Consider the following 26,025-nt stretch of genomic DNA (forward strand, 5'->3'; position numbering starts at 1 on the left):
GATAAGACATCATATTCTATACAGCATAAAAAAGAAGGAAATGCCCACACAAGTTGTATTTGAGCAGGTCTAATGAAAAATGATGGTATATAGTAATAAATCTAAATAAATAAATTCATTAGTTAATTTATTAAGCAGTAACCAGTTAAAAAACAAAGACATGGGTTGCGTAGAAACACATCTCACTTGTGATTATGAATAAAATATTGAATAGACCCAGCGTATGCTTTTTTTTGTGGTTTTATTTACCCTGTTGTCAATTTCTACTTCAACAATAAAGGAAAACAAAAGCTTAAAAAAAACCCAACAAAGACATATACCCTTTATTGTCTGTAATATATTCATATGTTAAAAGGTCTCAATAAAACTTCATAATGAGCTCAAATGTAAAAAAGCAACGATTACTGACATAGCCGAAGGCAACATGAGAATAAAACAGATACTATATAATATCAGTCTTAGCGGTATATTTACTAAACTGCGGGTTTGAAAAAGTGGAGATGTTGCCTATAGCAACCAATCAGATTCTATTTATTTATTTAGTACATTCTACAAAATGACAGCTAGAATCTGATTGGTTGCTAAAGGCAACATCTCCACTTTTTCAAACCCACAGTTTAATAAATATACCTTTTAGTGGGTAAAGCTATATATAAATAATAATAATCCCCAAATGACTGGAAATAACATTCGTCTCCCTCCGGAGATAATCACTCATCTAAAAAAACACTTCAGTGACTAATTTAACAAACAAAAACCTTCCTATTAATAATTTGCTAGCTCTTTGGGTATCGATCAAGGAGTTTTGTAATCTCTAACGATACTTCGTGAGCGATGCCACCGAATAAATCAACCACGGAAGCCACATTAAACGTTTATACCGTAATCCATTTTTCTATTTTGTCTCAAGCTACAGGGGGTATACGTTCGTCCACATGGTTAATAGAGAGTTCATAGTATAGAGATATTAGGATATAAGTAAATGCTAGGCTGGTTTAAACATATTCTGACGTAGCGCTAGTAAGTATTTAGAAGACAATATATCATCATCATTTATTTATATAGCGCCACTAATTCCGCAGCGCTGTACAGAGAACTCATTCACATCAGTCCCTGCCCCATTGGAGCTTACACTCTAAATTCCCTAATATAGACACACACACACACACACTCACACACAATATATTTATCCTATAGAAGAAACTTTTGTAAAACATGGTACAGTACAGTCATCTGTCTGATAAATAACTGGAATTTATACACAAACTTAAATCCATACATTAAAGAAACATCTATATATGTATATCAGGTCTCAATATAGCTAAAGACCATAAAAAGGAAGGATGAGGGGGTGTAATAATAGTAAATATAAATCATCACAAAAAATAATAGCAATTAGGGGCAAGGAAAAAAGAATAATTCCAGGATCTGGATAACTTTTATCCAAGTTTATTCAGTTTATCCAAAACATAAACTAGAACGTTCCCAAAATTCTTCAGAGGGCAAAATATCCCATTCTAACTATTTAGCATTAATTATCATATGATAATACATAATTGTAATATTGTCATAATATATAATAACATAAATGTCTGCTATCAAAACTGGAATAAATTTTAAAAGTATAGTTCAAATGTCTCATTTAAGCCCTCTGGATCCAGCTTCTAGTATTAAAAAGGCTTAGATAATACACAATTTGTGGTAGCTATCGCCCCCTCTAAGGTGCAATATGCTCTATATCAAACAGCTGGGTATGCTTAGGATCCCGGAAGGTCTTTCAGGAAAAATCGGGGAATACTGTGATTTTGAACTTTGTTTAGTATATTTCTCCTGTGTTCCATGACGCGAACCTTTAGGGGTCTTGTTGTAACATCTATATTACATAGTTAGTGTTACAGTTAATAAATGATCCTATTGGGAAAATGGCCTTAGTAATATTAGACTCAAATCTTTTAACTCTATGTTGGATAAATGTACAGGATATAGAGATAGAACTGTTATGCCTATAACACCCCTCTACTGTTGGTAATAAAATATCTTTCTATGTAAATACAGATCTTTTATTAATATTGTTTCTATTTATGTTAAAAAAAAAAAAAAAAAAGCTTGGAACCGGTATATTGCTCAAACTGTTGACTTTTTTTCACTCCTAGTTTTATGTCCAAAAATTGATACATGACTTGTGATAAGTGCTCGTGAATGTGAGATTAAAGGAATTGTGATTTAGGTGCCCTCAAAAGTCTCACTCCCATCCCAAATAAAAATAAGTCCTCTATAAATCTCCCATAGAAGACCAGAAAGTCCATTGTTCATAGTGATCACATTAATGACCAGGCAATTGAATTTGACTCATATGAACAAAATTATTATAGCAAAGTTGATTCATTTTACTTCCGGTTCAATTATTGTACCTCTATATTTCTACACGACAATACTATGTGTTATAAAAATGAAAATAACAAAAAAGCGTTCTTGTATTTCTCCATGGTAGTAAATCACCAGCTGGTCCTCTCTATTGGCTGCCCATAGAACATTAAATGTCCGTGCAGACCCAGAACATGAGACTGAATGGAACATTCCTCACCCAATCAGCGTGGAGGGAACACTGACAATGGAAGAGAAAAACACACAAATAAAGTGGGACGGACGGAACACAGAAGAAAGACAGAAAAGGAGGGAAAGGGATGGAGTGTAAATGACACTTCTGTTATATAACCAGATGGCAACTCACTTTAGCTGGGTATTTAATTATATGGGCACTGCAGGGCAATATGTAATCATCTAATTTTGATATATATATATATATATATATATATATATATATATATATATATATATATATATATATAAACACATTGGCACTTTTGGCTGTTATTTAATTAAATGGGCACATTAATTTGTCGGTATAACATATGAGCAAATCTGTTTGATGGAATATAGCTAAATAGTTACAATGTGGCTTATATATACATGTGGATATCTCTGTTGGCAGGTACGTCGTTATATTATACCCGTATATCCTCTCATTATCGCCATTGCTGGCTGGTATATAATTATATGGGCACCACCTGGCTGGCACATGACCACTTCTAGCTGATAGATGGACAGGTTACAGTGGGATTAGAGATCAGAGTAGAGATCCAAAGCTGATACCCTATCCCGCGCCTCTCTTCATTATCATCATTTATTTATATAGCGCCAACATATTCCGTAGCGCTTTACAATTGGGGACAAACATAGTAAACTAATAAACAAACTGGGTAAAACAGACAAAGAGGTGAGAAGCTTTCAATCTCTCTTGGATAAAACACATCACTCTGTGATGAATAATACAATTTCTATTATTTCAATTATTGTTGCTTTATGATCAGGTAACTACAGAGCACCATATTTATTGTTATATATACTACTGAGGTTAATTCTGAGTATTCTCTTATGTATCTGCAAATCATGGTGCCTTTGTTGTTTATTATTCTGTTTGTATGTGAACATCTCTTCTCTTGTTCAGTGTGGTAGGTGTAATATGCAACATTCTTATTCTTGTATAGGCAACAGTATATCTTACTGTACGGAATCGTTGCAACTGTATCACATAATATCCACTGAGTATCCAAACACAGTGTCCAAGGTAAATTGTGGTCCTGCTTCATATCTTATATTGGAAATAATGTTATTGATTCTAAAATACAACTAATAACTTGACAATTAATTGCATTTCCAAAACAATAAAGCACTAAAATAAGCATGTGTTACTTTCTGAAAGCTGAATCAAGGCAACGATTTGTTTGGTTCCGACCCATATGTCAAGAACCCATGTTCCAAATGAAATAAAACTTTATTATAAAGAAAATAAATCATTTGGTGTAGTATTCAGCAAAGGGTTAAAAACCTCAAAATATTGTCACTCTCACAAACACAGGTTCATTATCACAGGGGGAAACTCTCCTGGGGTCTCCCACCTTTGACTGAGGCCACTGACCTTGACAGATAGACAAAGACATCATTTCCCCATGTGAAGGTCAATCAGTCTAATTACGTCCAACAGGACTTGCAGCCTTGTGCCTTTATATGGTCACAACCCTCCTTCTGATATTCTTTATAAGTAACCGTAGATGTTACATTATCCCCTTTATAAGTTACAGGAGCTTAACGCAGTAGGAAAGTCATTCTTTTATCAAACCAAACAGCTTACAATCCCTTTAGGTTTCCAGATATAGAATAAGACGCATATACGGTAAGTGCTAAAGACGATGACACAAATTGTTACTTTTGATATGAAACCTTTGCACATACAAGTTACGCTGTACTGCAGCACAGAAATGCTACTTGCATTCATACAATCTATATATACTCACCTAAGTAACAAATAACATCTGTGGGAGAGTTAGCTGGGGGTTTAAAGGCAGACAAGTTGCTTTCTCTGGTGCTTTAATAATAGTTTGTGTTCCAATGTCACTCACAGTGATGTCTCTAAATTGACTTTTCTATCCATATTGCTTGCAATTCAAGAACGATCATCAAATCTTCCATTGTGAACACCTCTCTCCTGCCACTCTCTGGTATCCTTTTCTGCCCTCTATTTGTTTACAGTTCCTGTGTGCCCAGCACTCATCCACCCCAACCAGTTGGTCCTTTCTTTCAGCCTCTAATAGTGTCTCCTTCTTCCCTCTGCCTCTGTGCTCAGCTATACGTCTCTACTCAGGTCTGGTCCACTGATCTCAGCATCGCACCTCTTCCTGCTAAGCGTCTCGCCCTCTCTGATTTCCTGTCTCTTGTCTTGAAACAGAACGTACCACAAAAGTCAAAAAGGGTCAGATTTTAGCTGGTTCAAACTGTACAAAAGAAGAAAAAAAACAACAACTGTGCATCATAACTGACAACACGTGATGCCCATACAGCAATGAAAGCATCCTTAATATGAGTTTTGAAAAAGTGAGTGGAGTTCCCCTCTGAATTAGAAGTCTGATTAGATAGTTATGGTCAGATGTTTAATTGCAGATCATTTACAGCACCTTGGCAAAACCTTGTTGTATTCTAGGGGACAAATGTAAATAGTGCGGACAGATCTGCAACGGGATACGTGCTAGCTCAACTCTGAATTGCAGTGTAAAAAGAAAGCTGCTCTGTATGGGGTAAAGCTGTCATTTTGTAGAATGATCATTAGAATCTGATTGGTTGCTATAGGCAACATCTCCACTTTTTCAAACCCGCAGCTTGATAAATTTACCCCTAAGTGCGTGCTACATGCAAACGTAGCAGTGTTTTCTGTGCATGCAAAACAAAAATAGTGTTTGCAACCCCTTGTATAGCAGCATGGTTTACCATTGTGGTACTGGCTGTAGTTGTAATAAAGGAATGCTGTCTCATTCATAGTTAACATCCAAAATGAACAGCTAAAAATGAGTTCTAACAAACAGAGAGCAGTAACTGCGAAACCTTATATACCATATATTTTATAGCTCGTATACCAATTTCCAGCACTTTTAACCACTAGCTTCAAAACATAACAATAACTTTATTTAAAAAAAAATAAATAAAAAAAAGCAGCTGTATGGAGCACACGGTATTCTGGTGCTGTCCTCTCATTCAGTCTATACATCACATGACAGGTAGGGGGCAGCACTGTGGTGCCGATATGTTATGCATCTATATATATATATATATATATATTGAAGAACTAGCATGCGGCTGATGCAGGTCACACTCAGGATGTGATAAACCACAGGAGGAAGACAGAGCTAGCTAGATGCATGAATACTGAGCTGCTGCATTGTCTACGTGGATCTGACAAGACTGTGCTGTGTATGTCTATTGGTGACCTGCTTTAAGGGTCCTGGCAGCCCTAGGTTAATGCACCTGTAACCAACCTTCCCCCCCCTTCCCCTCAAAGGAAAATTCAGGAACTCCAGAAAACAAATGAAAAAACAGTCAGTATTTAACTTATGTGCAAAATAGAATGCTAATTTGCACCCCTTGCATTGTAACATGGTTTTATCCATAGACTGAAATAAGAAGTTTCTCAAGTTAAGATCCTTAATGAATCAGGCCCCTTTTGTGTAAGTGATTCGGGTATTGATATCATAGTCAATAAGGAGATAAGGGCAGGTGGATGTTACAGCCATTGGTTTAGTTGCACAGCTGTCAAACAGAAATCAGTATCCTTGATCACTTGTAAATACTGTATTATTATAACATACCATAGATTTCTGATTTAGATGATTTGTCAATTAATAGTCTGACAAGTATGAAGCTTAAAACGTAAGGACAAGTGGGAACATACATTCAGAATTAGTAAGTCCCTGTTAGAGGCTGCGCTGGTGCTCTTGCAGTCCTACAATTGGGGGAATAGAGACAAGTGACCTAATAACTGTTCTATACAAGTGATGTCAGTTTTCCAGCATTCTCGTGGATGCAGAAATGTTATTGCAGCCTGGTAGGGGACTTTCTAATCCTAAAACACTATGGTCTCTCAATGATGCTACTTTGCTGAATCCACATCTATCCCAATGGTGGCACAAAGTGTGAGCTCTTTCTTGCACGTTACACTGCCCCCCTTTCAGCACACTCTCCCCCCTCATTACTTCCCCCCCCCCTCATTACACTCTGCCCCCCTTCAGCACACTCTGCCCCCATCAGAACACTCTCTGTTCCCCATCTGCACGCTGTCTCCATCATTACACTCTGCCCCCATCAGAACATTCTCTGTCCCCCACATAAACACAAATCGTTTCTTACCAGGCTTCTGCCTTCTTCTCTTCTGTTGGCAGTCAGTTCCTGAGTTATTGAGATCCTCTTATATTTGAATATGGGCGCACAAGTTACGTGCATTTTTTTTTTAAACTCAAGTTGCGTTCACATTACTTTTGAAGATGAATAATGCCCACAGTGAAATACTTGTGTTTCTAACTTAAATAAACCATAGTTGCCTACTCTCCCAGAATGTCCCAGAGACTCCCGAATTTCTGGGAGTCCTCCCGGACTACCTCCCGGTTCCTGGGCCTTCATTAGTTAAGTGGCGGTTTTTTTTTACTGCTTACAGTCCATTAACCTACAACATTCTATCCCATGTCTTTGTCTCCAGAAACTTATCAACCTAACCTGAGTAAACTAGTTTTAAAAAAAGGAAGCACAGGAAAGCCACTAACATTTTTTGTGTGTAAACTTTCTTCATTGGTTTCAAAACAAGATATAGCATACAGTGATAACGAACTGAGATACAGAGTACTCAGAGATCAGATTATATAATACAGTGGTTGTCAAGAAAACATAGGTATAAAACAGTATTAACCCTATTTCAAAAGCCGATTATAACAACCGGTTTGACAAGTAAACAGCAGGGGGAGGGTACATACAAGGGGGGAGATTGAGGGGAAAGCTGGGAAAGGGGGAAAATTCAACCCGACATAACCGTAATGTGTTAGAGAGGCGTGGCGGCCGCGGGCACTGCCGCGACTCACCGCCCCTCTCTGGCATACCAGCCGTCGCTATGACGACCGGGACGTCACTTCCGGAAATTCAGGCCGACCGTTGCCAGGGCAATGGGTGGACGCCGAATTAGGTTCTCTGCGCTCAGGCAAGTCTGGCAGCCGGGCGCATGTGCAGAGCTGCAGCCTGTGGGTTGATTACAGGGCACATTAGCAATTAACCTGGCCTGTGTGTAACTTGCAGGGCTGAGCCCTGATTGGTTAGTCTGTGTATTTAAGGCAGGGAGGCGGTTATAGCGCTTTTGTCCCAGTCTTGCTGACCTGCTTCTGTCTGTTGTACCCTGTCCTGTGGATACTCTGTTGGATTTTCTGTGTATGACCCCTGCCTGGACTTTGGACTCCGCTACGTTGCCTGTGATCCTGACCCTTTGGCGTCTTTATTGACTACTCTGCTTGCCTGTGACCCTTGACCTCGGCTACCTTCTGACTATCCACTGCCCTTTATTCAGCCTCCTGGCCCGCCGCTACGGGCCTGTATTACCATCTCATACTACGCCTGTAGTTAAGTCCTTGGGGCATCTGAGTACCGGTGAGCATATCAAGCTCTAAAGGAAAGGCGGCTGCTATAGGTGAAGACCTCCGCCATCTTGTTCTGTGAGTTGGTGATCAGACCGTCAGCCTAACATCATGTAAGGGTACACAAAATATAAAATGATGGGTCAAAACATCTAGAGGAGTATTCTACATGTCAGGTGGCAATCCGGTAAGCTTTTAAGGAACACTGAGAAGAGAGCGAAATGGAGGGGTCGGCTTAAAACTTAATCAACAGTAAGTCTAAGAACCTTTAAAGGGATACAAGTAGCTCAAATGGAGGCGATAGATTATTTCTGTAAAGTGCAGAATCCTTGAAATCTAACCGATGAAACCAGGTATTCATAGTTGTCACCAGCTTCTCAGGTAATGTCCTCCATATCCATAAAGAAATTAATTTTGGAGAACCACACAGTGATGGTTGGAGGAGAAGAGGATCGCCAATGTGTAGGCATCACAGCTTTAGCTGTACTATATAGGCGTTTTAAAAATTCAGGAGCCGAAACAGCGGATCATTAGGAACATCTTCTCCAAGGATCACACTAGAAAGATGTAAAACATTGTGTCAGAAGGGTTTTAACAACAAACAGTTCCACCATATGTGCAGGGGGTTCCCTGAACCTGTGAGGCAACTCCTATGTTCATCAGGACATCTCTATCATCTAGAGAGCAATTTATATTGAGTTTCAACTACACAAATGCTGGGGAACTAGCATGCGATATCTGAAAGATCTTTGTCCACTTGCCCTCCCCAATCTTGTGTCCAAGGTCTCTTTCACAGGTTTTAGTATACCACAGTAAAGGAATATATAAGTCCTCAAGTATAAGATTGTATAATTTGGAAATTGAATGAGGGATTGTTAGGGCCAGAGCATAATTGTTCACATGTGGTAAATTCTCAGGTAATTTCGCCACTAAACCCTTTTGCCGCTAAAATTGGCAGAGCTGTAAGTGTTTCCATCCCTAGTGTGGGGGAGATTCCATTTCTCTCGAAGCTCGCTAAAAAGGCAAACTTCAGTAGAGCTCACCAATTGGCCAACTCGAAAGACCCCCGCCTCCTGTCAGTCTCCAGAGGGAATGAGATCTAGCCCAGGTGGCAAGTGAATATTACTGTGAACGACATCAGCGGAGAGACCATTGATGAAATAAGTTTCCGTCATTTAAACGTTTTCCAACAAGAAAGAGTAGGAGAGATGGAAGCATGTTTAAGAGTCGATAAAGTTGGGGTCAAAGGAATTATGCCAATTGGGGCCTGTAAGGATTGTTCCTTGATCTCATCATCAGCTAGTTATATAGCGCCACTAAATCTGCAGCGCTGTACAGAGAGCTCGCTCACATCAGTCCCAGCCTTATTGGAGCTTATAGTCTAAATTCGCTAACATATATATACACACACACACACACACACACACACACATAAAGACAGAGAGAGAGGCTATGGTCAGTTTGATAGCAGCCAATTATCCTATTAGTATCTTTTTGGAATGTGGGAGGAAACCAGAGCACCTGTAGGAAACCCACGCAAATATGGGAAGAACATACAAACTCCACACAGATAAGGCCATGGTCGGGAATCGATCCCTATCCATTGCTTAGCAACCACTTCTCTAGTCCATTCCAATATTCTATTTAATAAAGTGGCTTGATAATAGCCAAATATATAAGAAAGTTAAACACCTCCTCTGTGCTTCACTCTATAAAGGACCTCCAGTTTCAGATGAGGCCGTCTACCCCCAAAATTAAACCACAGATCATTCTTTGCATATCTGAAATCCACTCGGGAGGTATGTGGAGTATATTCATCCTCCCTATCCAGGTGAAATTCTTATATTTCCAAGTGTGTAATTCTTTACGGAGTATGGTCAACAGTAGCCAAAAAATACACTGATCAAGTAGACTTAGATCATTTGTGATATACACCCCCAAATGTTTAATGAGACTTATGCCATACACAGGAAAGGCTTGTTTCAGACCTTCCACCACTCATGATGACGTGGTAAGATTGAGAGCCACATACATGAATATATGGAGTGTGTTGAATTGAATCGCTGATTACAACCTCTAATGTTCACATTGGGCCAGGCAGGGTAGATCTGGCTCCTCTGTAATATTTCATGTAAACCTCCATTATACACTCTCCTTTTCACAACAAGAGGTACCCTGGGAGGAGACCTAGATATGAATTAATGTACATCGCAGTATCTCACTTCTTGAGCACTTGAAAGGAAAAAAGGCAAATATAGAATAACATTGTGTATAATCAGATCAGTTTGTGTTTTTTTCTGTCATTCTGTGTCTTTATCCCCCCTAATATGTTATCCCTCTTTCAGTTGTGGTCTTCCTACATGCAAACCATGTATTTTTAACATAAAAGACCTTTTCAACGTTAAATTTTTTTTTAACTGTCCTACATTGTCTGTGTCATGAAAACTTATGATGAACTCAGACGTGTTTGTGTCCTATTGAAAAGCAAGAAACTGATATTTTGTTCTCTTATTTATTCCATATACAATCAACATACACAAAACATCCATAATTTACAAATTCATACATGTTTTTGTTTTTTACATTAAAATTCATTAACATAATTTTAGTTATGTCACGTTAAGTTATTTGTACAGTGATGGTTTATCCTTTTATTTCCCAGGCAGATTGGTTAAAAATGTCTCAGTGTCGCTTCCCTGCTTTCCTCTTTCCGCGGCTCTTCTTCTCCTTGCGGGCGGCGGCGGTGGTGAAGGTCACGCAGTGTACATCTAGGAAGTCCAACAACTTCCCAGCGGCCACCTTGATCCCGCTCTGCTTAAGCTCCGCGTGGAGTGAGGCCAGGTCAAGCGGCTGATAGAGCAAGATCCGCTTGTGGAGCTCGGGGTGGCTCTCTATGAACCGTCTCACTGCTTCTGCAGTAAGAGCCTCTTTGCTGGCAACTTGAGAGGCTGCCACTGGCTCGTCATCCTCTTCATCCGCAAACGCGGTTTCAAACTCATTGGTGTTGGAACTGTAAAGAGAAACCAATAAGGATCTGGCTGTTGGTATTGTGTTCGCATACAATTCTGTGGTTTGGAATTCTGACCAAACACAATAGATCTAAACACAACCTAAAAATGGCTGTAGCTTGACAAGGACAAATTAGAGCTTTTGTTGCAGTTCTGCCCTCTAGTGGTGAATGCTTGTAATTGTCCACATTCTGCATTGACATGAGAAATATGATTTAATTGTAATACATTCGAAAAATGGAGCCGAATGTATCCACACGTCACTGACTGAGAGTTACTCATTCAGGATTGGTGATGACTTTCCACACTGAGTTTTTCAATAAAGAAAAGTTTCTCAGAGAAGATACTGTGCAAAGTTTAAAAAACTGACCCCATTTGCTGATTATAAACAAACTCTCATTTTCTCTCTGTTGTAATAAAATGAATTTGCTTCGACACTCCATGCTGATGCCAGCTGTCCGGTAAAACCATCTTTTGATGATAACGGTATCTATCCAATTAAGGTAATTTAGAATCTCAATATTCTCAGTCTTCCGTTACACAAAACGTTATACGAGAAAACTACAGATCTCTTTAGACTGTAAGCTCTTGCTCTCACCTATATCATTGTTAGTTCATGTACTGTTAATATTAATCAGTCGCTTTGTGGGCTGAACCAGTAGACAGCCTATCATTTCACTAGGAACCAGTGACATCACCGAGGCACAAAGTGTAAGCAAACTGGCTACTTCCACTGAAGATCGGTGCGATATAAGTTCTCTAAGTGCCATAGATAAAATGTCTGTTGTACAGATTTGTAGTCACTGTCTGTGCTTCTATAAGAGACTCAAACAGCTGTCACTCTCTTCTTCAGCTATAAACTATTTATTATTAATCGATTATAACAATCCGTACCTATTATTTGTAGCATAGTGAATACAGTGTTAGAGAGAACAGTAAAAAGCAGCTGCAACTCAAACAATAAAACATTAAGTGAGACTTTTAGTGACTACACAGAATACCCATCAAGTAAACACAGGCCTGTATATCAATTCTGTACTCCTATAAGCACATTTGTTGTTCCGCAGCCCCACCAACACCACCACGTTCTTCATCAGAGTCATGCTCCATGGCCCAACTCTGATGCATTCCATACACTAAAAAACAAATATATTCTGCTAGTCATTTATTTAAAAGGTTATTGATTTTTTTTTGTACACTTGCTGGCATAAGGTAAAAAGTCAGGAGAAAATAAGGGGGACCTTACACCCCTGCAATTCTGCCAACATAAGCCTGGCTTATGTGGCCCTTCCACAAATCTGGCCCCGACATCATGTTTAAACATGTGATACCTTTACATTGGACCTGGCAACATAGCAAGACGGAGACTTGTGGGCTGAATAAATATTGATTAGATGGTAGCTGATGAATTTACTAGGAACCATGATGTTATGAATACACGTCAGGTCTCAGTGATGTCGTTGGGTATTTTTTTTATTTTTTATGGGGAAGGCACAGGGGACAATAAGTATTCCAGAAATTTAATTTATAAATAAATAATTAAGTGCAGCTTTATAATTGCTGCTCTACATTATAGTGCAGCTGTAACCACAAAAGCATCTCAGACTTCCTCTTAGACATCCTACTGCTACCAAATACAAAGTGTGAAATGTCGATGGTTCTACTCCAGCGCTTCTCATTACCTGTGGGATAAGGAGGAGGTGTCACTTGCTGCCACAGAGGATGTTGTAGACTCCTGTGATGCTGTCAATGACTGATCTTCTCCTGTGTCTGCTTCCTGTGCTGTGGACACAGGTGGCACCTTCTTCCCTCTCTTAGCGTTGCTGGGAGCCTTAGCGGTGGCTCCGGGTCTCTGTTTCCTGGGAGCAGGTTGTTGCTGAGCTACGCTGCTGTGGACTCTCTGATGGGGCTGAGATGGAGGAACGTCGTCCTCAGAGTCTGAGCTCATGAGCTGATGTGTGTAACTGAAGATCTCTTTCAGCTTTAGCACCATCTGCTTCTTAGGGAGAGCCCGCACCCCAAATCTGAGAGACAGGGGGAGAGTGGAAAACTCTTACCTCAGCAATGTGTCAGTCGTCATTTTGACTTGCAGGTTGTTAAGTACCAAGTAACATTGCCACTTCCATGCAGACACATTCATATCATAATACAGAATATACCTTTATATACTTCACTCCTGTATGGTAAAATGTGGCAATATGTACCTCTCACCTTGGCAAGTTTACTATATATGGTACCACGGAAAAAGCAAACTAGTTGTTTTCCCCAAGGAATGACCATGGTGTCCACTCCTACTGTTGGGAGGTCCCAGTACAGGTCCAAAATCCACCAGGAGAAGGACACTCTTAGATTGTGAGAGAGATGAGTGGTAGGATTCTACTACAGGAGAATGGCTATCTGCACTATTTTTTTGGGGAACTAGTTTAGTAGTAACCGTTAACAAAAAATATTTTTCTTTGGCAGCACTGTAATGACTGTCTGAGAGACTGAAGGCCTTTCGACAGTGGTGAAATGTCATTTCAGGCATTCAGGGAAATTTTAAGAAAAAAATCAGTCTGGGGGAAAAAGAGGAAAGCTTCATGTTGTACCTCTGGGAAAACACCTCCAGAAAGCAGGTATCATTCCAAAAGATCACAGATCCTGCCAAGACAGTGTACAGAAGACAGGTGCACAATACTTTGTCTGACACCTTGGCCTAAAGGTCTGGGCCTAGATCCACCTTGTAAGGACACTAAGCTAGATAGTTTATAGTTAAGTTTTTTGATAGCTAGATAGATTGGTTAGATAGTGACATGCCTGGGGTGAGGAGGAGTCAATTTTTTTCTTACTAAGCAGCCTACGCCCAGGAGACAGGGCCCGAACCCCCATTCCTGTGCCCCCCCAATGCAACACATCAGAAAAGTATTTTGCTATTTTGGTCAGGATTTGTAAATACAGAATAAAACATTTTTAAAAAAATGATTGTCTGGAATTAGTACTCCCCTTTAACATACAGTCAAATACATGTACACAAACTCTTATTTGAAGCGTTAAAGAAACCATTTTAATTTTATTAGGGGATCGAAAAGCAAGAGCACACACAGGACTTACTATGAGATTGATGGACATCTTTACAGCTTATACACGTCCATAAACATGCACTCACCTGTTCAACTCCTTTTTCAGAACCGGGGTGTCCATGTCTGAATAATGAGGCAACGGAGTGATAGGGACCTTAGGAGCAAGCTCTCTCCTACGCACTATGGTAACTGGAGAGGAAGCAGAGGAACGTTAGGTGACCAGGGGCCCCAGTGGTCATTGGTCGGCTGAAAATTTGTGGCACATTAATACTGAGGCAGTTACAGACAAAGTGAGATCTACCGGATGTCACAGTATCTAGGGTACTTTGGAGTAACATACCTGGGGTCCTCAGCTCCTTCTGTACATCAGGAACTTTATTCAATCGCTGAGACAAAGGAAGGACAGCAGGCAGCTCGGGGTCTTCATCTCCCCATTCATCCCACAGCTTGGAGTTCATATAGCTCACCTGGTTACTGTGCAAGGCTGTGGTGTCAGGAGATTCCTGACTGCTGGAGGGTTCTGTGTTTCCTTTCAGTAAAGTACCACTGCTCTTTATTTCAGATGGCTTAGAAGGGGTTTCATAGATATGTGATGGAATGTTGCGCTTTGGGGAAGAATAAGGCCTTGTTGGTGTCTCCTGCATGTCGGACCACAAATCTTCTATATGAATGGGAGGTTCATCATAGTCTATATGGAAACTACAGCCACTGGTATCAGCCTGGGGCTCTGGCTCAGGACCTTCTGGCACAGGACCTTCATCCTCGCTATCCACAACCTCAAACACAGTGCTACTAGCAAAAGACGTTGGCGGTGAAGAAAGGTCTTTACTAGCACTGCTAGAGCATACTTCATGAAGTTTTCCATGCTTTTCAGTGATGTGGGAACACAGGGATTGATTTAAAATAAAAGAGGTCTTAGGAGAGAACAACGGGGGGCACACCGAGTGTGTCTGAGATGGGTCAACAAAGCTTGGATGAGAAACAGATTGGTCGCAGGTCTTGGAGGCTCGAGGAGACTGAGGTAAGCACAAGGTCTGTAGTGAGGTTTGAGGCAACAGAGGGAAATGTGAGGTCTGCAGTTGAGAAATTCGTGATTCTGTTAAATTGGGCATAGGCGTGGCAGGTACCAACCAAGAGTTCTCTGAGCTGCTGCTCATTTCTAGGCGGGAAAGATTCTCGTTGCTCTTCCTTATGCTGAAGCTAATGGGAGACTCTTTAATGCTCTTGGACATGACAGACGTATGATTTTGTGCTATATCTTGTGTACTGGATTCTGTCTCTTCATCAGATGACAAGATCAATATGATGTCTTGGCATAAGGCTTTGGGAGAAGAAGTAGGTTTGCTAGAAGACTCATGGATAGGAGCAATATGATGAGAATCTTGTAAACGGGAGGGTGGAGACATTCCGTGTTCAACCACTGAGTAAGAGGAGATCTCTAGAAATGAACTGGTTCGTGGCTGGTTGTTAGGTGAAGATCCGAGTTCAGGAAGAGTAGGACACGACTTGGCAGAAGGTGAACTTGTAAGTACAGATGTCTGATCCTGTGGGCTAGCTGGATTTACATGAGATCTAGATTCACAAGTACCTGAAGGTTCCACATATTCCCCACAAGTCTCTGAAAACATGCGGTCATAACTGTCATCAAGAGGTGGAGGGCTGCGCTGAGCAAATACATCACCCTCAGGGCCTTCGGACCTGCTGGGTGAAATCAATGGTACGGTATGTACTACAGAGAGAGCACATTTTTCAGGAGTGGCCAAAGGGCTTTGTGAGTGCTTAGCAAGATAATTATTAAAGAGTCGACGGGCAGGAGAGGCAGCTGGAACACTAAATCTAGAAGGAGATTGAATGGGAGACACAGAGCAGGTCGGGTTTGGCGGGGTTTTGAGCTGAGCAGGGGAAGCTAGAGGTGAAAATGAAGGGGACGATTCAAGGCTGTTTGATTTAAAACGAGCAGGAGATTTCCCAACAGGAGAACACATCACAGCTTTTTGGGCAGGAGATACTTTATGCGGAGTGGTGTTTATCACAGAGGTCTGTATGTGACATTTTGTAGAACGCTGCTTCACTGCATCAATAATTTGTTCTCTTCTTCCTACAACATGGTTTCTGACTTCAGGAGAACTGTCTTCAGAGTCCTTGTCTCGATGCTCTTCCTGCTCACTACTACTTCCAACTTCTTTCTCTTGCTCTACTGGCATTTTTCGCTGAGTGGCGGCAAATTCATAGATCTCCTCCAACTCCCCCTCTCCAACACCTCCATCATCCAGATGTTCCTCCTCCGGAAGTCCCTCTGCTTCCTGGTCTGTGAAGAGGTCTTCACACTCATCCAACCACATTGATTTCAACAACTCTTGGAATGTTTCTGCCCGTTCTCCTCCAGTATCGCCATCCTCTTCTGTGGTTACCGGAGTCTCTGCGCTCTGCGGCTCCCCAACTAGCTGTTCACAGATGTCTATGAGACTTTTAACCCCAAACCTACATCAGAGTAGAGGAGGAAGAGAGTTCACAACACAGAACACAAAGAGGCTGAATACATGTACTGATCACAACTACACACCCATGGTGCTGGGCCTCCCCTCCATGCAACAAAACATCATTTTCAGATAATAATATTGGGGCAAATGACCCATAAGCATTAAGTTACTCTGCCTTTCCACGAAGTGAGTCCATAAGTATTAAAACAGCTCTCCCCTTCCACAGGAAAGGGCTGAAAATGTGGAATCAATCAGAGCACCACAGTAATGGCAAGTGCTGGTGAACAGAACTTATTGTGTGTGTGTGTGTGTGTGTGTGTGTGTGACTCACCTGCGAGCCAACTCACAAACATGCGACAGGCAGTGGCTGGGGATGGCAGTGTTGGCGGAATACAGAAAACGGATAAAAGAGAGAGCAGCTTCGGCCGATACGTCATTAAGCAGAAGGCGTCGCACCCGCCCCATGCTGGCTTCATGTACCCAGAATCCTTCAGAGTGCACCTGGACAGATATTAATAACAAAGGTAAAACGGAAAATTGCAAAAATGTTGAATCTGTAGTAATAGAAATGAAGGTGACGTAAGTAAAAGAGAAAGAAAATGAAGTTGACAACATCACACTTACCGCTTCCACAAGCAGGGGGCAGCGTGCGTATAACACTAACATATGTACATTCAGCACCTCACCACAGTCAGTCTGCAGCTGAGCGTCACTCAAATGGGGGTTGTTTACCATCTCCATGAAATCTGATGCTAGAGCTACAAGGGGGGCCTGAAAAGACCAGGAACAGGAAACGGTGAGTGCATACTGGCATCTATCAATCTCTTTACCCTCCACACTGTCATATGACTGAGGACAGATGAAAGATATTTGTTCTCTCTGTAGAGAGGTAGTAACAGTACACACAGCTGAATTACCAGATAGGATGGCAGAACAGGAGCAGGTGAAAAAAAGGATATTCTGCATTTCTTTGGTAAATCAGCTGTGTGCACTGATCTCACCACAGAGATCAATTATCATCAGGTTTCCTCTGTTCACCTGTCAAAAATACAGAGGAGGGACAGTATAAAAGATGCCAATGTGCACATTTGTAACTTAATGGTCATTCAATGATGATTGTAGTAGTGGTCATATAATGTTATTCTTTTTCTATAGATGTGACAGTTCTGAATGCTCCCAAGTAACAAGTTAGGATATCACAGTGATAATTGGTCTATTACTTGTCTATATAACTAATACTCTTTAATATTGTAAAAAGAAGAGGACTACATCAGACTTACTTACCATATACGGGGCCTGAATCTGGTTATTATTCTCCTTCTCTTGTGATGGGATGAACCCACTAGGTGTAATGATGACCGGTGACTCCCGGCCTGTGGGAAAATAATATTATGAATACACAGTAAAATAGGACAATGGTTTCCAGTAATACTGTGGACTTTTAGGCTACCTGTCCGGTCACTGGTACTGCTGGCTCCATAGTTCCACTGAGTGAGCGTCATCCCCTCTCCTGCCAACTCCACCAAGTCCAGCAATGCCTTCTGGCTGTCGGACGGTGTCGTTTGGTCTTCACAAGGAATCCCAGGATGGAGATCCTTGTTAACAGGACCTTGGCTTTGTGAACTCCCAGAAGTCAAGGCGGTTGTAACTTCACGCGGCTGTGAACTAAGCAGCTTCTGAGGGAACAACGGACATGGAGACATAGTCTATACACTAAGGTATTATTATTGTATGAAGGGTCACAATGTACGTTATAGAATCTCTTACCTTCGAGGGTGGATTCCACGGAGTTATTGGGGGGTTCAGCTCTGCTGTGTAGTAGCTGAGAGCATCTCTGTTCTCCATCATGTTGCTGAACTCCCAGAACGCACAGTCCTTTCCCCCACGCATGCTCCAGGTGTCCCACTCTTCCACCTCCATGGACCAGAAGCGACTGAGGGGCAGCGCAAGGATACTTTTCTCTTTGAGTTCCTCGGTCAGCAGCGTAGACATCCTCTTCTGCAGCTTCAGCACAGCCTCTTCCGGGGCCTGCACCAGCAGCAGGGGCGTAGGTTTCTCCTTCTGTTTCCGGCGACTTTTCTTTTCTAAAATACAAACAGTTCTAAATGAGTCTGAAGAAAGCATTCTGGACAATCCATGACCATATGCAACCGCCATATCTTCATCAGATCCCTTCATCCTGGCATTAGCCATGCATCACGTTGTACACTTTCATGGTGATCGCTGCCAAGTGGAAAACTAGGAAGGATGATTTGTGAAGCACAATAGATGAAACAGCAGACGCTTCCTCTGTGTATAGGCATGACCTACAGTCTTTACTAACGCTAAAGAGGAAAATATTTATATAAAGCTGTTCTTGTGCTATCTGGACTGTCCACATAAACTAAAATGTTACATTAAAGGGTTTTGTCAACTTTTAGTTTAAACGTCCATATATAATAAGCCACTGACCCACCCAGGGTGAGATCTCCACACTGTAAGACTGAGGGTGCATAGCGAGTCCGGCACTTGATTTGACAGGACCAACAGCCAATACACTCAGGTGCCACATACACTGCCAGTGCTGATAATCCTCTTTAAGATTCCAAACGTGGAAAACCAGTGCAGGCAACAATGAACATTCCACAGATATGACTACATGGAGGGAGGTTAGCTAAAGGGGTTGTTCATCTCTGTAAACACTCTGCAAGCTAGGTACATCTCCCTCTTGTACACATTTGGTGTGGTTCCCCCACGTTACCATTTTGCTCAAGCACTGCCATCTCTGTCAGCCAAGAGAGTAGAGTGCTGTCGATGAGAACTAGGCAGGACATGCACAGTATGTAAATAGAGGGCACAGCTCCTGAATGGAGATATAAAGAGGCCGATCCGTTCAGGAACCACATTAACTATAAACCCTCATTCTAACAGCTTGAGCAGCTAGAAATATTGGGTCTAAGTGCAGTGAAAGCTCTCTTCTCTCCCATGCAGCAGCTGGTGCACCAATCACAGAGCCTCTGTATTCTCAGCATTATCTGGGCTGAGGATTGGACCCGTTTCCCAATGGTTCGGTACATGTCTCTCTGATATGTACCTGGTGGTTGAATCGCTGGAAGTGGCCGAGCACGGACAGCGTTTGGTTCAGCATTGTCCTCCTGCATGGACCGTGACAGCGCCATCGCAACAAGCAAATCATCCACCTCCGCACCCATCTGTGTCATCTTCCTTTTCTTGGCGGGCTCCTTCTGCTTGGGTATACCCTTCCTCTTCACATGGGCCACCCTGCAAAGATGGTGGATTTAAGCTTCATGTAAAGAGATTTAAGGGCCAGTTACTGAGAGTCAATTGTTTAATGACAAGTCAATCTGCAACCAAATAATGTAAACATTATTTACTGAACTGACACTACTGAATAACACGCAGCTGGCAGGCAGACATAGAACATTTCAAAGTAACGCTGTGTGTCCTGGATATGCCATAATAAAGATCTTAAAAGTGAAATGTTTTAATTATATACAGTTTAGTCATCCACAGAAGGTTGCAGGAACTGGGGCACTCCTCTCTGTGGTTAACATATTGATTCAATGGAAGTCTTCCAACCAGGTGTTCATACTACTAGTCCAGGCTGATCACAGGTATATAAAGGAGCCTCATACCAGAACAGATTATGGTTGATGGGGAGATGAACAATAAAGGTAATGTAATCTACAGTCACAGTAGGCACTGGAATGTCCATATTCTCACCGCGGTGGTACCGTCTCTGACGCCTGCCTCTGGACAGCCTGTAGCAAAGTCTGTGCCGGGACATTCAGTTTGGCAGCACAGCGTTTTAGGTGAGATGCGCGACTCTTCTCTGTGTTAAATGGTTTCCCGCAGAGTGGACAACTGGGAACCGTGGGAGCTAATGAGCTACCTCCTATGCTCTCATCCTGGTCTAGGCACCTGTATAATCGGAGGAACCAATCTAGAGTCAGTAGAAGCAATACAGCTTTGTAACACCCCTAGGTGGCTGCACACTCCCCTAACGTACCTGTTTACGTGCTGCTCTCGCAGAGCGCTGTTCATAGCCGTCAAGTCTTTCTGGCACAGCTGGCAAAAAAAGAGTCCTTCATCTTCCAGGCTAACTGGCTGCTCCTTGACGTCCATCTGCAGGGCCATAGCCAGGGCCACATCTGTGTGGAGAGCTTCAGAAGAGTCTACTGGGGGAAGAACAGCAGACAGACATTGAGAGAGGAGAACTATGGCAGCACAAGCTACACATGACATACACACTCACCATGTGCTCCATAGACCTCGGTGGAATCCAGCTTCATGCGTTTGGGAGACGCCCTCTTAAACTGCTGCATCCTTTCCAAGATGAGATGTTTTACACTCAGCTGGTCCAGATGTCTGGCTGTTTCTGCCTGACATTCTGCCTCGTTGCCATCTAATCAATGAAGATAATATCATATAATAACAGAACCAAATACATGAACAAACAATTCTGAAAACTATAAGAATATATAACTTTTTTTTATGAGAAGATTACGTTCATTACATCGGTACATCTAACTTTTCTCCTGCATTATTTTTTTTAAAACTAGATGTATCAAGTGAATGAAAATCTCTTTGTGTAGATGAAACTTCAACAAGACATGTGACTGAGGTCAGAGGTCATCCAAATATTCTGTCTCAAAGGGGTTTTATTTAGTTTCCAAATTGACTTTGCTATTGTGCTAACCAGACTGGAACACATGTAAAACATTTACTAACTCTGTATCTCTTATTACCTTTCTCTATGTGTACATTTGAAAGGTGGGTCAGCACAGCACAACTTCTTTGTGTTCCGTTACTTAGCTTCTCAGACCCAGGTTCAGCTTTGCTGGTCTGCACAGCACACCTCCTTTCTGTTCCATCACTTAGTTTCTCAGACCCAGGTCCTGCTTTGCTGGTCTGCACAGCACACCTCCTTTCTGTTCCATCACTTAGTTTCTCAGACCCAGGTCCTGCTTTGCTGGTCTGCACAGTACGCCTCCTTTTTGTTCCGTCACTTAGTTTCTCAGGCCCAGGTCCTGCTTTGCTGGTCTGCACAGTACACCTCCTTTCTGTTCCGTCACTTGGTTTCTCAGGCCAAGGTCTTGCATTGCTGGTCTGCACAGCAAACCTATTTTCTGTTCCATCACTTGGTTTGTCAGGCTCAGGTCCTGCTTTGCTGGTCTGCACAGCACACCTCCTTTCTGTTCCATCACTTGGTTTGTCAGGCCCAGGTCCTGCTTTGCTGGTCTGCACAGCACACCTCCTTTCTGTTCCATCACTATCACCGGGGTTCCCATGTCTGGCTTTGCTGGTCTGCTCTGCTTCCTTGCTGCTGGTCTGCTCTGCTTCCTTGCTGTCCCCATTGCATGTCTGCTTCTTGGATGGTTTGAGCTTTTTCAACTTGCTTCTTGCTGCGGTGCTGGTTTTGGGGATGTTCTGACCCTCTGATGGCTTGTTCTTCTTAACCCTTTTCAAGAGCTTAGAGCATAGATCAGTGAATTCATCATCTGATTCAACCATTAGTAAATCGTTACAGAAGTACTGGGTGAGATGTGAGAGTCAGAGAGCCTGGGGCATAGAGGGAAGCAGAAGCAGAAGCAGGCCGATTCCTCATCTCACCTCTCCATCATATGGAGGACTCAGCCACTGCTAGAAATAAAAAACACCTTTTACATCACATTGCTGAAGTTGTATGTATTCAACATACTACACTTAGGGCTATTATTCTCTTCTGAAAAGATCATATTACGTGGATAAACCATAACAGCTTGCTAGATGGATATCAGATCTATTGTTTGAGTGTGCCATAGTTATAAAAATGTCTCCTCCTCCTAGTATCAACTCCAGTTCAGAGAGGGTTAAGTATGAAAACTGGTGCACACCTAAAAGGCGCTGTAACCTACAGCAACCATACATTTCCTTTTATTTTGTAAACTACATTAGAAAAATACATTATGGGTACCTGCGGCTCTCCAGCTGTTATCAACCTACAACTCCTGCCATAAAATAAATCAAAGGAGACTGAGGTGAGGTAACTGACCCCATCTCACTCTAGGTCGGCCAAAGGGCAGAGGTGGGAACGAGATCTACTGCGATAGGGGCGGTGAAACAAAATACACCCCTCAATAGTGTAAAGGGCAAAAAAAGCCTTGTGTCCATATCATAAACAGGGTGACATATAAAAGGAATTAGGAGGAATTTCCCAGTGCCTCCTATGGGTAAAACGTAACCTTATAGAAATTTACTTGCAAGTGCAATTGTCCAATGAGTGTAATTGGTATGAGTGAGGTAATAGAAAGGAAAACAGTCAAAACTAATAAAAAACAAAAACAAAAACACATAAACTTAAGAAATTAAGGGGAGGTAAGGGGAGGGGAAGTATAGTTGTCTTATATACAAGAGATAGGGGAGGGGGACATAATCCCATCTTTTATCAGTCTAAGGGGCATATTCAATTGTCCGCGGTTTCCGCCACAGAAAAATTATTACCGGTATTACAGTAATAGTAAGCCAGATTTCAGCCCCCTGAGCCGTGAGCTGAAATCCAGCGAGAAAAGTACCGTAATACCGGTATTTACGCGCACCATTACCGTAATGATGGTAATAGTGCGCAGGGCGCGTTAACTGTGGCTGTAACGCCAACAATTGAATATGCCTCTAAAGATGCTTAATTTCCTCAGGAGGTGTACGGAGGACTAGGGACTGGGGGGGGGGGGGGGGGGGCTGCCAATGCAACTTATTTGTTAGGTGCACTTAACTCACTTGTCTAAGTACCAAGTAGTATATTCCAACAATTTAAAGATATTTTGCTGAACTGCAGATTCTAACAACTCAATAAACGTCCCCCATTTTTTCTGAAATTTCACACCCCCTTTTTCTATATCGGGAAGAGTGGATCTTCTGTCTAAGTATACTATATCTAAAATCTCTGTTATAAGCCAGCAGCATAGTTAACATTGTTTTATTAAGTAAATTAGGTGATGTTATATTTTTCCTAACATTACAGAATAGAAATCTGCATGGAAATTAGATTCTCACAAGGGTAATACACATTATGGTTTGACAGCCAGTAGTTTGTTTTTTTAAGAATATATTTCATTCTCAATCTGCTGCAAATTGAAGTTACTGTTTAAGCCATTGATGGGTCACCTGCGGCCCCCAGCTCCTTCCTTTGTCAGATATGTCTGTTATAGCTTGTGACACTTGTTTAAAATGCCTACTGGTGTGTTATTAAAGATTGGTGTCACTTTCATTGATTATATACATTGTTTTAAATTACTGAGATTAAGGGTAATGTGCAGTCCTTTTGAAGGGCAGAGCGTCGTCCATGTAGCTCCTGAAGTGCTGGTTTAAACCATATGTATGTCATATTGCTACGAACGGCTTTGAAAAAAAGGAAAATGTACTGTTTCACTTTAGTTCCCCAATTGTGTTTTTTTTAGGGAGGTAGTGCAACATTATACAGTGGAGAAAACTGTGTCTGAATAAGATGTTATTGGTTTGTTATATGTTCCAGTACACACTAACAGTGTCCTCTGTGTATTTTATGTAAGTTGGATTGTTCAAGAGCTTCAAAATGCAGCAACATATTTGACAGCAGAAAATAAAAAGTGTTATGTTTCACATAACACTTAATAAAGAACTCATTTCACAAGTAACTAATTTATAACAATTTTTTTAAAAAAAGCTGTCTATATGTACTGTACACTGATTAATATCACAGTGAAAAAAAGATTTTACAAATCAGGTATGACCAACAATTTCTAACTTAGAATTTCCCCAAATACGTTGAAAGTTGTGTAGGCTGAAAACAAATCCTTTCATGGAAGGCAGTGGTGTGATCAGATTCCAGATAATTGTAGGGCAACAAAATCCAGATTCATTCAGGAATAAAATAAGAAATATATTTCAATAAATTATCTGAGAGTCTACACCTAACTCAGGCAGCATATGATCTAAACTAATAATTCTTATCCTGGGCAACTACTTTGTATTAGACTGGGGTTGGGAGGTAGCGGAAGCACTCCACCTGCATTTGGGGTATGAGTAGATTGGAGAAAGAGAGAACAATTATATTATATTGTGTTGCTCAGATCGTTCCCTGAATTTCAACAAAGCCCCAGTTTCTCTTTTCCTGTAAGTGGTGGAACTACAAGTCCCATGATGCCTTCCTGTGAGAGACTGGTAGTCCCTCAGCAGCTAGCTAGGGGGGTACTAACATATGCTGGATCTTGTAGTTCCACAATAGATAGCTAGTTGAGTATGAGGACATGCTGGGACTGGTAGTTCCACAACATATAGCTAGGTGGCTACCAACACATGCTGGGACTTATAATTCCACAACAGATACCTAGGTGGGTATCAGGACAGACTGGGCCTTGTAGTTCCATAACAGATAGCCAAAGGGGTTTCAGGGCATGCTGGGACCTGTAGTTACACAGCTGGTTGGCTGAACACAGTGTTGCACACAAGCCTGACTCGTCCCCATTCGAGCACACACAATACTGCACGTTACTATGATTACCATGTTACTGCCCCCTCACCCAGCCTGAGCCTACTTTACATACTACCCCCTCTGTCTTACCTCTGACCGGTCGTACGTACGAGGATCCGGAAATACACTCCATGACGTCACCGCGCAAAGCGACCAAGACCAAGCGTAGCCCGTCTCCATAGCAACGGATTCGAACTAGAAATTGGCGCCACGGCACTGGTACTATCTGAGTCTTCAACAAAATGGCCGCCCCCTCCTTTCTGCCTCTGGTGTTCAGCAAGTCTATTGGTTGCGAGATTAATCGTATTTCCAGATGATAAACTACATCTATAAGTATATATGCTTATACTGTCATGTAACTCCCCCAAATGGCTCTGATGTTGGTACTTTTATCTCTTCTATAGTTGCCAATGTCTGATTTGCAGCCAGCTCTGGTTGTAACATATATGTCTCTGGTTGTGGGTTTTAAATACCGAGAGATGCACAATATCCGAATTAATTTACCACGCAATTAATACACTTCCATAGTTCAATTCATACTTACCTACTTTCTTCAGCTCCCTTCCGGGAGCCAGCCAGTGGAGGGGGGCGTGAAGGGGCGGGGTGGCCGAAATCGCGTCATTTCGGCCCCGCCCCCTGTGACGTCATGACGCAAATTGCGTCATTTGACAGCGGGGGCGGGGCCAAACGCCGCGATTCACCGGGAATCGCGGCGTTTGGGATCTAATTCTGCCCACTTCACTAGGAAGTGGGGCACTTCCTAGTGAAGTGGGCAGAATTCGGGAGATTGCCACACTCGCCCGGGAGTCCGGGAGACTCTCACAAAATGCGGGAGTCTCCCGGACATTCCGGGAGAGTTGGCAAGTATGGTTCAATTGTCCTGAAAATTGCATGTAAATATCCAAACACGGCAAATATAAAAGCATGCCTGGAGGCATAGAAATCATCTAATGTAGGTGTGTGTGTATATATATATATATATATATATAT

The 26,025-nt window shown here is 41.8% G+C and overlaps 2 protein-coding genes across 4 annotated transcripts in view; both read right to left on the reverse strand.

Moving 5' to 3' along the window:
* NLRC3 (NLR family CARD domain containing 3) overlaps positions 1–4,779 on the reverse strand; it is a 37,206-nt gene extending 32,427 nt beyond the window's left edge. Inside the window, exon 1 of the mRNA XM_075179406.1 lies at positions 4,356–4,779. The gene's annotated coding sequence lies outside the window, so the exon portion shown is untranslated. The remainder of the gene's footprint in view (positions 1–4,355) is intronic.
* Positions 4,780–10,504: 5,725 nt separating this feature from the next.
* On the reverse strand, positions 10,505–25,532 carry SLX4 (SLX4 structure-specific endonuclease subunit). 3 transcript variants are annotated; one of them, XM_075179413.1, is made up of 15 exons: positions 25,126–25,532; positions 21,296–22,190; positions 20,803–20,952; positions 20,557–20,722; positions 20,271–20,468; positions 19,621–19,808; positions 18,315–18,631; positions 17,998–18,223; positions 17,832–17,920; positions 17,172–17,318; positions 16,879–17,048; positions 14,408–16,548; positions 14,154–14,256; positions 12,691–13,032; positions 10,505–11,010 (listed from the first exon to the last, which is right to left on the reverse strand). In XM_075179413.1, the coding sequence occupies exons 2-15, from the start codon at positions 22,059–22,061 to the stop codon at positions 10,683–10,685; spliced, it is 5,331 nt and encodes a 1,776-aa protein (XP_075035514.1). In that variant the 5' UTR covers positions 22,062–22,190; positions 25,126–25,532; the 3' UTR covers positions 10,505–10,682. The 3 variants fall into 3 exon arrangements, with proteins under 3 accessions (XP_075035514.1, XP_075035511.1, XP_075035512.1); XM_075179410.1 differs by having other exon boundaries at positions 20,557–20,725; XM_075179411.1 differs by lacking the exon at positions 25,126–25,532 and adding an exon at positions 24,892–25,085 and having other exon boundaries at positions 20,557–20,725.
* Between the last annotated feature and the right edge of the window lie 493 nt (positions 25,533–26,025).

Source organism: Mixophyes fleayi, chromosome 7, assembly GCF_038048845.1.
Source record: "Mixophyes fleayi isolate aMixFle1 chromosome 7, aMixFle1.hap1, whole genome shotgun sequence".
In the NCBI taxonomy this organism is placed as follows: Eukaryota; Metazoa; Chordata; class Amphibia; order Anura; family Limnodynastidae; genus Mixophyes; species Mixophyes fleayi.

Coding starts and splice junctions, on each gene's coding strand:
- SLX4 (XM_075179410.1), bottom strand. CDS start 22,061: ATGGTTGAATCAGATGATGAATTCACTGATCTATGCTCTAAGCTCTTG. Junction 19,809..20,270: donor TCAGAGACGGTACCACCGCG/GTGAGAATATGG, acceptor CCATCTTTGCAG/GGTGGCCCATGTGAAGAGGA. Junction 11,011..12,690: donor ACCTCCTCCTTATCCCACAG/GTAATGAGAAGC, acceptor TTCTCTTTACAG/TTCCAACACCAATGAGTTTG.